The sequence below is a fragment of the Chinchilla lanigera genome, unplaced genomic scaffold (assembly GCF_000276665.1).
Source record: "Chinchilla lanigera isolate Chin_1 unplaced genomic scaffold, ChiLan1.0 scaffold00016, whole genome shotgun sequence".
In the NCBI taxonomy this organism is placed as follows: Eukaryota; Metazoa; Chordata; class Mammalia; order Rodentia; family Chinchillidae; genus Chinchilla; species Chinchilla lanigera.
In genome coordinates, this window is record NW_004955417.1 from 29,838,552 (window position 1) to 29,853,230 (window position 14,679).

General features: G+C 38.5%; 1 protein-coding gene across 9 annotated transcripts in view; it reads left to right on the forward strand.

Moving 5' to 3' along the window:
• Oxr1 (oxidation resistance 1) overlaps positions 1-14,679 on the forward strand; it is a 269,080-nt gene that overhangs the window by 232,590 nt on the left and 21,811 nt on the right. For 7 of the 9 annotated variants that reach the window (XM_005381956.2, XM_013512774.1, XM_005381961.2 and 4 more), the window contains 2 exons: positions 279-447; positions 3,114-3,276. In XM_005381956.2, the coding sequence (XP_005382013.1) occupies positions 279-447; positions 3,114-3,276 (332 nt within the window). Of the gene's footprint in view, positions 1-278; positions 448-3,113; positions 3,277-11,894; positions 12,080-14,679 lie in introns of those variants that run through there. The other 2 variants (XM_005381963.2, XM_005381964.2) reach the window with 2 other exon arrangements.

Genomic DNA, 14,679 nt, shown 5'->3' on the forward strand with positions numbered 1-14,679 from the left:
ATCCAATTAGCATGGTTGTTACAAACAGAAATTTAAAAGATTCTGAAGCTTTTCCATTCTTTCATAATATTTCTCGTCTATTAACTTGTCTTTTGTTTAGTCTTGCTACATGTGCCACTTTATCTTCGATGGAAAATAATGCAGGTTACTTTGGTGAGTTAATCTGTGTACCAGTAAGATGAGTTTTGATTTGGTTGGAAGTTAAAAGGTCAAATTACTAGTGAATTTCACCATGATGTTTGAGAATTGAATGAGCACTGTTTGCATCTCATGTCTAGGTTCCGCACTTCTAAAGGAAAAGAGGAGGCATCGATTGCATAAATTCTTATGTCTCAGAGTTGGGAAACCGATGAGGAAGACGTTCGTGTCTCAGGCAAGTGCTACAATGCAGCAGTATGCACAGAGAGACAAGAAGCATGAGTACTGGTTCGCCGTGCCGCAGGAAAGGTAAAGAAGGAGAAGGGAAACGCAAATGTTTTCAGGTTCCCTGAGTTAGGATTGTTTTGTATATCACAATACCAGTGGCAAAATATCACTTCGAGTTACGTACTTTCTCATTGAAAGTTGACATTTAATCTGGGACATTGAAATCATTTGGCTTGTATTTGATCCTCTTTAATTTGTTCCCTTTGTAATTGTATCTTTGTGGCATATTGAAAAAGTGTGAACATGTACCAGATTTTAGTAGTGAAAACGAGTGCTTAAGATAGGACCATCAAAGTGCTGACTGGTGCAGCACTTGACTGAAGGCATGAATGGTGTACAGTTCCTTTACTTAAATTCCTTCAAATGTGTTGGTTGCCTACTGCATACATGACCCCAAATTAGCTACTAAAAAGTTGTGATGATCCTCAAGGTATTTCTTCTTGACCCTCTCTACAGTAAAGTCTTTCCTTTTAAGTTGAAGCAGTTGTAGATTTCTGTTGTAGTGTAATTACCGATGTTAAATTAAAACTGTCGATCTTTTAAATACCGCATACCCAGTAGAATCTAAACATCATAACAATGTGCCCTCTCATTATCTACTTAAAAACAACTTGGAAGTACTCTTCAACGGTTAAAAACAGCATTATTACTTTTTAGGCTTAAACTTGTATTTTCCTTTAAACCTACCTAAGAGTGTAATTATAGGATACTTTTATCCCTAACAGACGTTCTTTGCTACAAAGTACCTATACTTGTGCATTTATATATTTGTGTGTAAGTTTACTGAGATTACATTTATTATGTAACTTCCCATGACTGCTGGCAGAATGGTGAAGGCTCCAAGGCTTCTGCTGTCTGAAGCTCCTGGGCTAGCGTGCCTCCGTCTGTTGTATGCTGATGGAAATTGCAGTTATCCCCTGATGAATGTTGTCCATTGAAAGAGTGAGATAGGATTCAGCATCTCTTCTACCCCTTCCTTTGTTAAGGAGGCAGTTACACAAGAAGAGTTTTATTTTAATGTCATTCAATTCTTTAAATGTGTTTTTGTGTACATTCCAAAAAATTACTTTTTTTTTTTGTTTGTTTTTGTTTTTTTTCTATACCAGGAATTGAACTCACAATCTTGGGCTTGCCAGGCAGGCGCTGTGCTGTTGAGCTAAATCCTCAGCCCCAAAAATTACTTTTCTTTTACCAAATTAGTTTCACTCATCGTCAGTGAACAATTCCATTGAAAATTTAAGTTTGGGGTAAGAGCTTATTCCCCAGTCTTACAATTATTCCCTGCTTCCGCACCAGTCTTGGGCCCCTGGAAGCGTTTATATTCTGTGGTGTGTACCATTGTAAACATTTGCATGGATGAGCATATGCTCTCCTACAGTTTAGGAAAAACACTTCGTGAAAGCAGAGAACAAAGAATCTGCACTATATCTTGATCCTACAGATTAGTTTGAGCAAAGAGTAATGCAGAAGTTGAGGATGTAGAAATGCATTCCCTCAGATCTGAAGAGTCCATGTATGTCTTGGAAAGCTTATACTTTGAATACTACTACTACTTTTGAATATAAAATGATGAAGTTTCCCTCTTTTCCTACCCTACCAAAATAAACAGAGCATTGTATGTGCCTCCTATACAGTGTGATAATAGTAAAAAGTAGGTAGTATGCTTTACATAATTAATGAATACTTGAAAAGGATTGAATCAGATAATGAAATTTTCCAGTTATCTTTAAATGACAAAAATGAAAAATTCTAACTATATTTAGTACTACTCTTGGTTATATTTTAACTTTTATGTAGAGTTTTTGTTTTAATACTGTCCTTGAACCTTGCTGCTGTCCTCTAAACATTAATATAATTGGGATTCTGCTCTGTATTGTATTCATGTAATTTATAAAAATTTCTCTGATAGTGATAAATTATCTGAAAGATAAAAATTTAATACTCTTCAAATATGTCAGTTATCACATAAGCAATGATTTTTTTATCATTAGATAAGATATATAATTTCCAGAGCCATTCTTATTATTCTATGTTAGCTGAGAATTTTCTAATCAATTTTCAGTGATTTACACTAATTACAGTCAGTAGATATTTAAGATGTGTGTTTGGCCTTGAAAAACTTTTACCATAGAATACAACCTCTGGCTTTACTGTCGTTAGTTGGGAAGGAGAATCAAAAATTTAAAAGATTGGCTCACCTATCCCTGAACGAATAATTCATTATGTATATCTGGTATCATTTAAAATTTAAGGAAATTAAACTTCTTGTTAACTTGGAAAAATTCAATACAATGTTCATGTTTCAAAATAGGCAACTAGTAATTGTTTGCTTACATTTTAGTTATTAGATCATTGTATGATTGAGGTTAAAGTTATGAATTCTTCTTCCTTTCCCATCACTAGTATCTTTAAGAAAGAAAAACATTTCTGTATATAGATTTGACCCAGTCAAAAGCATGCCAAGGGAAAATCTTAATATATTTTTTTTTTTCAGAACAACCTGATCACAGTCAAATTTTAATCTGTCTTATTAAGGTCTTCCATATAATGGGCTCTACCTTTTTATATAATACAGTACATTGTATATCTATTTAAATCTTCATGTTTTATCAAGATATTTCACAAATATAATTTTGTAATTGTGACTAATACAGAATAGTAGTCCTGACAGGTTCTTGTTCTAACAGGACAGACCACCTGTATGCCTTCTTCATTCAGTGGAGCCCAGAAATCTATGCAGAAGACACTGGCGAATGCACCAGAGAACCTGGGTTCATAGTAGTAAAAAAGATTGAGGAGTCTGAAGCAAATGAGGAACCTACTAGTGAAGCAGCAGCCAGAGAATGGGAGGTAAGGAGAAAAACAGGAAGGTTGCATCCATCCTCTTCGTAGGAATTTGTAACTTTACAGTAATAAAAGTATAACTGATCTTTGTACCGAAGAGTGCTTTTTAAAGCTTCAGGCTCATTCTCCATGTCAATGTATGTTTATCCCGTGAATCTGCAGAGTAACTTCCATACTGTTTGCCACTTTGCTTTATAATACTAGAAGCATATCAGCAATAAAAGGACTTTTGTTTAGTGTATTTTAGAATATTTGGTTTAGAAAGGAGTAATACTATAGCAAAGAAAGAAATGCTGTTAATTACTGTTACAGTTATGTTTACCTAGGATTCAGTCACTTTCATTTTACCTCCTGCATGGAGCAGGCTCAGCAGACACATGCAGGCAAGGTAGCTGTCCTTTCTAACTCCCAGGCCTATGCCTTGTTGCAATTCAAAGTTAGCAGTAAGTAGTGTTGGGGAGACAAGCTGGTGCTAATTTTAGGAAGTAAGAAAAATTTTATGTGCTCAAATTTAGTGAACTTGTATAAGTAGCCAAATTAATACTGATAAGCTTTTGGTAACTCCTTTTAAGATTGTATTCTCTCATTTTACTTGCTTTTCATTGTTGGGCTGATAAAGTGACAGTGTATATTTTTTGTTCTTGCTGGAATTAATCTTTTCTTGATTTACTAGAAAATATAGAGCAGATGCTAAAATGTAACAATACATGGAATCACATTTTGTTATCTGTTTGATTAATGTTCGTGGTTGTTTATGTGATACGAATTTACTGTGCATGCATTTAATATGTATAATGATTCAAGGTATACATGGTATGTCTTTGTTTAAAATGTGAACCTGTTTTGCAGTGTCTCTAATTTCATTCTATGTAGTGTATAAAGCATCCATTTCTACTGCAATTTCAATGTAGTGGAGGGTTAAAAGTAAAAATATATTGAATGTTTATTTTGGGCTCCCTTAACACTTAAACCTATCATTAATCTCCTTACCAACTTTATTTATAATATTGAAAAACTGGAAAGAACCTGAATGCCCATTAGTAAGAGAATAAAGGGACGTGTTTTGGAATATTCACAAAATTCCAAATAAGATAGCAATAAAAAGGAAGGATCTGCTGGTATAGGGAACAGCATGGATGGATCTTACAGAGTAGCTGCAGAATACAGAGGCCAGACGCAGAATGTACCATGTGATTCACTGACATGCAGGCAGAAGGAAAGGTACCTGGAAACTCGTCAGGTCACTGGTTGGGAAGCTGGAGGGAGTGGGAGGAGGAGGAAGCTTCACAGAGGAGCCCTGGAGACAGACACACGTCCTTCTGCTGGTTCCGTGGGTGGTGACACATCTGAGAAAAAGAAAATTCCTGAGCTGTGTTTTTAAGCTTAGCTTTCGGAAAGAATGAAATAGTGCAGATTACCGAAGATGTGTGCCTGTACCTAAGCCACAGCACTTGATGATCTATAGTAGAAGGGTGTTGGCTTGCGGGTTCGGATTAGTGACAGCAGGTTAGGGTGGAGTTTCTAACTTAGGTGGCCGGGTGGGAGACGGCACTGTTTTCAGTTAAGGGAAGTGAGCGCTTTTTCTCGGGGTTGGAGCATTTAATTTTGGAAATTGTAGACTGCTCGTTTATAGATTCAAAGAAACTGCTTAAATTTCTGTGGAAGATCTCACAGATTATATTTTCTAGAGTAGAAAAACACAACTGTCTCCTTGGACCAAATTGGTTCAAGTGAAAGTTGAAGAGAAAAATTTTAACACTGTAAACTTTTCACTGCATTGTCTAGGACAGAACTATTATCCATAAAGTTGTTGAACTGTGGCTAATGCAACTAAGGAACAGGGTTGTTTAAATTTTAACACTGAAATTAATTGATTCCTTAGGTCAGTTTGAAAAATATGAAGAATAATTTGTATTTGTGATCTTTTTCAACGGCTAATATTATGAAATCTAAATGTGATCTAAATCTAAACAAGGTGAGGTAGTACTTCCTATGGAAATTTAATGTCTAAGATATGTTGTAGTGTAAAATACTATTTTTCTGATAGGTACAGTCATCATTAGCTATATATAGCTATTGAATCTTTAAAATACATTATAGCACATCTCAGAATAATTGAGATATGCTATAATGTAAAATAACACTGAAAATAACTTAATTGAAAGAGAAAATCTTTTTATAATGATTAATATTTAAATGATAACAATTTGGATATATTAAATTAAATATTAAAGTTTATTTACTTTTTTATTTTTAAATGTAGCTGCTAGAAAAATTTACAGTGGCTTATGTATTCTGCACTATATTTCTCTAACATAGTATGTGTTTAGTGCCTGATGAATAGTAACAAAAAATAATGTGTTAAATAGTGAATACTTATTGAAGTGAGAAAGTAATTTTAATTGTTAAAATGACTTTTCAGAAAAGAATTTGGCCAGAGCACTTCTATAAACCAATAGTATTTGAAAATAGCAAGTAATTAAAATTTTTTCTCCCGAGGGATGGAGAATAGGTGCCTTAGAATTTAGGATGAATTTATTATGGCTACCAACCTCGACGTGGGTCTGTTTGAGTAAAATAACTGCTCTGTTTCCTTTTACTTCATTTCCTGATGCCTAAAGATGTTCATTATCAGGTGGAAATGGGTACATGAACTGGGGAAACTTGCACGTGGTAAACTTACCTTTTCCTCATTTCCATTCCCTTCTACTCCCTGATTTGAGGCCCTGAGGCAGGATTTGCTGGTTTACATCCTCAGAGCTAACAAATGTTCACCAGTGAATCCCTCATTTTTAAAAATATTTATAGGATTGGTGAATAAATTTGGGCATAGGTTAAAATAGAGTTAAAGCTTTTTATCTTTTAAAATTGGTTTTTATCCTAAAATAAGTTCTTGTAACAGATGAACTCATAGACTCTGGAAATTAGAATTAACTGTCAGTTCAGCCTCTGTGTTATTTTACATTTTATACTAGTCTTTGTTCTAAATTTGTTTCCTTTTTCTATTCTCCTGCTAGTGTACATTAACAGCAGTAGCAAAACTTTTCTGTATCCTGTGATAATGTGAAAATATTTATCTTGCTTTTAAACTTTTTTCCCCGGATCATTTTCCCCAGTACTTCACCTGTTTAATGGGTTCTTTGCAGATCCTGTATTATCCTTGTTGTTACCCTGAGCTGTGTCATAGCATTTATAAGTTCCAGGGGGCACCCTAGATTGCTAAAATATGAACTTGGGATACCAGAAGAATTCTAATCTTAAATTTAATTCCTAAGTACATAAAATGAAGACCAGTCCTCTAATTAATGTTGTTGAATAACATTAGAAAAAGCAGGAACTTAAGAATTAGAAATATGAGAACAGCATGGAGAAAGAACAGTATTAGAGTTTATATAGTGAATTCCATTGGGAAGGTAGACCATCAGAAACCTGTGTTTGCCAGGTAAATGTAGGCGGGTTTTAGGTGGTGAGGAGTGCGAGCCTGTGTGGATGCTTTGGCGTAATTCCCGAGCAGTGGCAGAGGTCCTGGGAAACACTGTCCATGGTGGAAGGTCGTGTTGCTCTCCTGTCACAGGTAGACGATGTGGTGAGTCCTTGGTGTGTGAGGAGCCATACTGGACCACTGCATGCACAAGCCGGGTGCTGTTGGTGGAAGGAGGTTTTCAAGCAGTCAAGGCACAGAATGATGAAAGAAACCTTTCTCCATAGTGAACGAAATGTGTGTTTTTGGTGCAGCACCCACAATCAGTTGTGCTGTTCTTGGGGCCTTCATGACATCCCCTTGCAGTTGGGAAGGGGCTGCTTATTCCGGACTCTGGCCTCCTATTGTGTCAGTACGTGGGTCGTGGATAGTGAGGGCACTGCTTTCTGTGGGCTTTGCATTTTGCAGTGGGTCCTGCTCTCTGTTTCTCAGTGTTTTCATGGCAAAGTGAAGCAGGCCTTAAGGGGAAGGTAAGACACTTGCCCCCGTTGTTTCTTGATGATAGTGCTTTGTTTGGTAAATATACAAAAATGAGAGATTAGTTGTATGGTGAACTCACACGAACCAGTTACTCAGCCTTATTAGTATATTTCATCTATGTCCTTTTTCAGTTCACCTTTTTTCAAGTGTTGTCAAAAATTTTAACCATATATAATATGTTTCTACTTTGATAGTTTGTTTTCTGTGTCAGGATCTAAGTACCAAATGTTGGAGTTAAAGTGTGTCTTAAGTCTCTCTGAATATGAATTCCCCTTCTACTTTTCTTTATTTAGTATTAATTTTTAATAAATAAGACTTTCCCCCTGGTTTGGATTCTGCTGATTGCACCCCTATAGTGTCTGTTAACATGTATTTCCTGTAAACTGACCATTAAATCTAGGTCAAAAATAGGTCACCATCTTTATTCTATAGGTCACATCCCCAAGCTTATTTCTTACTTAGCTAACGTTCTCAAAGTAATGTCACAGGGGTGCATCTCTTACTTCGTAAGCCACACCAGCTCCGTAACTTTGGGAGAGTCTCGGAATCATCTTGTTGCTCAGGTCACAGTCAGACCTGTTAAGTCACATCGCTGCATCGTGGAACCACCCAGGTTATGCTGTGCATTCCAGGTGCTTACCAGCCCAGGCCGTCCACATGTAAGCACTGAGCGGGGAGATCCTTTAGACTGTGTGGACCATAACACAGTTCAGGTTGGGTCCCTATCATGCAAGTTACATGTATAAGGTGTTTATGTTCCTTTTATCTGGGTTCTGCACCCAAAACAAACATGGTTCTGTGTAGAGAAAGGTCTCTTTAACCACTCTGTGCCTTGATTCATTTTTTCTCTCTTTTTCCCTTTTGTTTTTTTCTTTCGTTTGTTTAGGACAGGTCTTTCTATGTAGCTCTGGTTGGCTCCCACCTAGCTAGGAAGTCTAGACTGGCCTCAAACTCCCTGTCTTTCTGCCTCAGCCTGTTCAGTGCCAAGATTATGGGTATCTAGTATCATGCCTCGATTTTTTAAAAAACTGTTTGTATTGCTGAGGTTTGAACCCAGGACCTTTATACTGAGCTGTGCTCCAAACTGCTTTTATTTTTTGCTTTGAGACTAGATCTCACTGAGTTGTCCAGGCTGGGCTTGAAATTGGGATCCTCTGTCTCAGCTTCCCAGAGTGCTGGGATTACTAGGTACTGCCACACCTAGTTAGTACCTTGATTTAAAAACAACAACAACAACTTACTTTTGCATTAGTTGTAGCCATGTAAATACAGTTAACTTAGGCCTAGCTTTCTTCCAAACAAAGAACTTGTATTCTCAGAGAAAGACACATATAGGAAAAGAAAGAAATATATCATGCTGTAAGCAAGTGATCTTCTGTTTTGTCTTCTTCAGTTTTGTCTATCAAACACCCATTAAAGTTTAATACACTTGCAAGTGCCCAAAATTCCATGATGTTCCCTAAAACAGAAAATACAGTAAGCCTGAGTTATCTGCAAGGTCTGTTTGAAGATTCTTGTAAATCTTGACATTGTTTATAGCAGCATAGTTCTTAATAGCTAAATCTTGGAAGCAGTCTGTATGTCTATCAGCAGATGAATGGATGAAGAAAATGGGGTATTTATGTACAGTAGAGTACTACTGTACCATAAAGTAGGATAAACGAATTATTTGTAGGAAAGTGGATGCATGTTGAGACTGTGGTGTTACTAAAATAAATCAGACACATATACTTAAATAGTACATGGTTTCTCTTACATGAGAAACTCGAAATATAAATAAAGAGCAAAATAAAAGATGGAAAACAGGAAGGGGAAGATAGATCTTTCTCAAATGGGAAGGGGATCGAGAGACGGAGGATGGTAAAGGAAGAGGCGGGGAAGGGGTTGAAACAAGAATGAAGATGTGTGACGTACAGAGACCAGCTCCTCAAGAGGACTGTGATTATCAGGTATTGCGAGTATGTCCGAATAATAAAGGGTAAAACGTTAAAATTCTTATCAAGCGTCTTAGTTACTTTTCTCTTGTCGCTGAGAGAAAATACCCAACACTTACAAGTTAACCGGGAGAGGTTTATTTGGCTCGCAGTCTGTGGAGGGTTCAGTCCGTCATCAGCTGGCTCCAAGGCGGAGTAGCACATGGCAGAGGGGCATCGCAGAGGAGAAACAGTAGCAGGCAGAAGGCAGCAGAGCAGTGAGGGACAACCACAGCTCTTCCTGTCCCTTATGTCTCGTCCAGGCCACTAGGGGCGGGTAGTATTCACAGCCTTAATCCTAGTGCCCTGGAGCCTAGAAGTGCTCCAGGCATCCATCCCAGCATCACACACTCTAGATCCAGCCACCTCTGAAAATCCCCACCTGGGACCGCATGAGGCTTTGGGGGGCATCTAGACGCAGCATAACATGCAGAGCGATGTGCCATTAATCTGAGCCAGTTTTACCCAGTCCTCGGGTAGTGAGTGGTCCCATCCTGCAGAGCTGCCATGCTCACACCGCGTGCAGACTAGGAGTCTTGGCCCTGCGTCCTCTGAGGGTCTGGGTCCCAGCTGGTGCAAGTGTTCTGTGCTGGCCCACTGCCGGACCGTGCCAGCCTCCGCGGGGAGCTTTGTAGGCCACACTTGTTTGTTGTTCCACTTCCTTTGGGTTGGCTTCTTACTCTGTTTGGAATAGGATGTGGAAGAAACAAATCTTTTGAGAACTTTTATCCCTGAAGTGATTATAGCTCCGTATTTCCTGTACTCAACTCACTCACTAGAACACCACTGCTTGGAGAGTGATAGCTAAAGATGACTTAGAAACGGGTTTCAGTGGATTAGCTGTAATTGATTTATTCAGAAGCTTGCCTCCAAGGCTTGTGCTTTTTGATTGGAAAATGAGTTACTAAGGTTGTATGTCAGTATGTTGTAGAGCATATTATTAATGTTTCTCATTTCTAAAATGGTTAGTATGTAAGGAAAACTTTTTGTGCTCCACTTCTCAACCTTGCCAAAGTGTTGACAGAAAAATCGTTTTCCCATACAGTTTAGGTTCAGACACGCTTCAGGTGTTTGAGGTTACTCACATTTTCTTAATCCATCAAAGCTCAGGTACTCATTCAAGTATAAATGTAAATATGCTATCAAGTGTGCATCACATCTAGACCATTTCTCAGAACACTTTCAGATCTGCCTTTTGGCTTACTTTTTATATAGTCTTTTGATTTTCATTTTAATTTCTAGTGTTCTCCATTGTAATTGTATAAAATGAAACATTCGACCCAATCTGAGTGTTGTCGGCCCCAAAATCCAGCCTGGTGTGTCCTGAGCGGAACTGTCTGGCATCCTGCGGTGCTTGTGTCTTGCCTCAGTTCTGACAGCATGGTTGTCACAGCGACTGCACTTACGCTGGGGTCCCTGCACTTCCAGAGACGTTGAAATGGTGGCATTGCCACAGCTTCTCAGATGCATGTCAAAGCTTGGGATGTTTGGTCGGTGACTTATTCTAAACTGCAAGGTCATAAATGTTCTGGCTTATTTGCATAGGCACATTTCTGTTATTGTTATCAAAGTATAAGTAATAACCAAATTTAAATTGTGTCAGTAGATCAAACAGCAAACAAAGAACTTCCCTATCTCTTGCCCAAGATCACCATGCCAAAAGAGATCACATTTCCCAGGATGGATGTAGAATAGCAACTCGCAGAAGAGGCCATGCTGTGCTTGGTGTTCTGTTTCTAATATTTCATACTTCATATATAATATCTTTCATCTCAGAAATCTGGCTAGAAGTTACGACGGGTTTTTAAAATGCCCCACCCTGAAATGATACAGCCTTGGTGATTATTGCGTAGCGAGCCTGCGAGGACAGGACTGGACCCTGGCACTGTGTTGAGGGGCCCGGAGGCCTCTGTGGAGTTGGTGCTACTGACTAGCGAGGGCCGTGGGGCTCACACGTGGGAGAGCCGGTTCCCACAGGATGTGCTGCATCCTGAGGCAGCGTGTGGGCAGTGTGGTGTGTGAAGAGGGCGCTGTGTCTGAGTACAGGAGGGGCAAGGCGCCCCTTCACGTGGAAGAGGCGTTCAGTTACAGGGCTACAACAGTTCTGCCCAGTGAGCCCTAAGTAATGTCAGTTTATATGTATTTAAATGCATTTGTACTTTACGGTTAATCTTGTAAAAGTTCACTTCTCTGGCTATATTGAACACACCACTATTTAGTGGAGTATAGCTTATGGAGGCATAGTGAATAGAAGTACTTTTCCATAAAGTAGATGCTAGAAAGTGCTGTTCAAAATGAACATCTTATTGTTTAAGAATGTTTGCATAAAAGATGAAATTTTATAGGATTCTTAGTTGCAGATAGAAACAGTTTTATGACTGTATAAGCAAACAGTAAAATGTTAATTAAAATAATTCGTGTAATGTAGGAGGAATCGGGAAGTTGTTCTTGCTACTTTTTTGTGTGTAAGGTGCTTTTAGTCTGTTTGTTAGTATACAGGATTTGGAAATCTGTGCTCTGTGTCTTTAAACTTCTGAGCCCTCACTGCACATTCTGGTGCAGTGCAACCAAACCTAAGCCTGGGAAACCCTCTGTTCCCTCCCCGGCCAGCAGTCTCCACTCAGCACTGTCTGTGCTTGGCTGCTACTGAGCGATTAGCTCTCCTTCTTGTCAATCACATCTGTGCCCCCAGCAAACTGGTTTGTCACTGTAGTAGGCTCTGGTGCTGGGAATTCAGCTTTGACAGAAGAATGCTTCTGAAAACTGTTCCTGCGTGATCTGATGTAACTAAACTTGCTCTGGGAAGGAAATGTCTCGCCTCTGGTATGGGAAAAAAGGGAGAAGACATGAGCCAGTTAATCATAAATACACTCTGGTAAATCCTCATCAGTTGTTTCCGTTTCTGTATATACTGGTCCTTTTATGGTGGCATTTTGTAAAATTGTACAATTTATAGAAGTATAAGCATAATGTTTATAGAATGCAAATGGTATCATTGCAGAAAATACCTTTACTTCTGTTGGTTCTAAGTATTTTCAAAAAAGGACATTAATAAGGGAATGTAATTTTGTAAAACTATTTTTTATTTTATTATTCTAACCAAGGAGACACCAAGTCTTAAGTGCTGCCTTGAAGTATTTATTTGAGCTTAACTTTGCAGGAAAATATTCACAATTTTTTTTGCTTAAAAATATAGTAGAACAGAATAAAGAATGGTTAATTTTGTTGACTAGATACAACTAGACATTGTTGTAACATTTATTAAAGTGTCTGAGAAATTGCTTTTCAGTAGTCTGAGAAAAAATTCTTCTTAAAGGTATTCAATAAGTTTTTGAGCACTTCTACCTAATACAGAACTTTAAAAAATATTCTTATAAAGGAAAATAGCAACCACCCATATTGTTTTAAAGGGTGGTAGTTTTCAGTATAAATATGTGTGCATACTTGTTCTAAAATGTATTGCCAGTTGCTTTTCCTATGGTACTTCAGGGTTATATTTTCCTTCTGAGTGCTCACTGTACTTTTACTACAATTATGGGTGAGTTAAATAAGGCCACATGCAAACTTGGAACCAGGAGCGACTGGAAAGTGGCCCCAAAGCATCATCCCCCCCGAAATGATAAGCGTGTCAGAGTACCGAAAGACGGCACTTGTTGTGTTTCATTATAATTTCAAGATTTTGTTTATATATTAACTTCAGCACAGAGAGGTTTAGATGATTACATTTTTAGAATTTGTGGTTAGGTTTACCAGATTAGCAGTTAACACAGTTCTTTTGGTTTTTTTAAAACGAGAGCAGTGTACCTATTCATATATATTTAATTTAGTTTGAATACACATTTTCATAAATGTACTAAAACTTCCATCCAGTTTATTTCAGATAAAGCTAAATAAATTGTGGATGCTTTAAATTGTGCAGGTCAGTATAGTGTGCAGGATGCCCTCCTCATGCTCCCTGACGCCTTTTCGCCCTGAGAGGAGCTGTCACATGGTTTTGTCAGATTTTTGTCCTCTTCCTGGGCAGTTGTGCTTCTCCCTGCTCATCAGCTCTGCCCGCACACTCATGCACTTCGTGTGTGTGTGTGTGTGCACGTATGCATGTGAATGTGTAATTTCACTGGACTTAGACAGTCACTTTGAAAGTACTGTGCTGTTTCCACTTAGAGGCTGGGGACTGGAGGGGTCACTGCACTCTGGGGGATGGGCACTGCACTCTGGGGGGTGGGCACTGCACTCTGGGGGATGGTCACTGCACTCTGGGGGATGGGCACTGCACTTGGGGAGATGGGCACTGCACTTGTGGGACAATCACCGCACTGTTGGGATGGTCACCGCACCCTGAGGAATGGTCACTGTACTTTGGGGGCCCTTGAGTATAGAGGCCGAGGATCCTCAGCACGTTTTGCTTCACCAGGCAGCCTCAGGGCTTTCCAGAATGGTATGCTGTGTGTCCCGATTGGTAGGTAAGCTCGTACTGCTGACCTAGCTATTTTGCTTTAGGGGCTCTTGGGCAGAGAAGGGGTTCAGAAAAGGAGGCCTGAGAGAGAGTAGCAGTTCTTTGGTTTTTATGGCTTGAGGTTTCCTGGGTAAGGTTTTGCCTCACAAGGCCGTCCTGTATTAAAACTTTAGAAAGTGTTTCTTCTGGGAGAATAACCAATGTTGTAAAACAAATGAAATTTGACATTTTTGGACTTGGTACTTTGTAGAGTTTTAGAATTTTTTGTGTCTTTCACTCAACAGATTAGTAGAGGTGTATATAGACATCAGCAATAAACTGTCTTACAGAGCTAGAAATAATATGGCCAGATATTTCTGTGAGCCCTGCCAATTTGATAAATGCTTGTACCTGTAGTAAGTGACTTTTGAGTAGCTCTTTGTGTTGACTAGAGACAGATTATTGTCATTTTATAAATGAATTTAAATCTCAAAGACATTAATAATATGGTAGCTGGTAGAATATTCCCCAAACAAAGTTGTCATTATGTCATGAGCTTCAGTAGTTAGCTTCATTGAGAATCATATTATTTAAGCGTGTTTAACTTTCCTTATCCCTTTTTTTTTGTTCCGGAAATCAAACTCGGGACCCCGTCTGTGCTTACCAGGAAGGCGCTGTGCCCCTGAGCTACATCCCCAGCCCACTTTCCTTGTCTTTTATTTTTCTTTTAGCCTGAAGGCTGTTTTTATTTCAGCAAACAAGCATTGATCTGCAATCATTCATTTACTTGGAGCTACTCAGATATTGTGTATATTTGTGTCGGTACTCTGCTTTTCTGAGTCTGTCAGTAAATTGCAATTTGCTTGAAAGTTGTAAGCCCCTTCTATAATAAGAATTGAGGCATAGATTAAAATCACAAGCGTTCAGTAGCGGCATTGTTTTATTATCTCTTATCATTAATTCACTAATTTTGTCACCATTTTTGTTTTAGGCCCTCATTATGAAAAGAAGTTCTCTTGTGGATGGTTAGTCTTTCATCT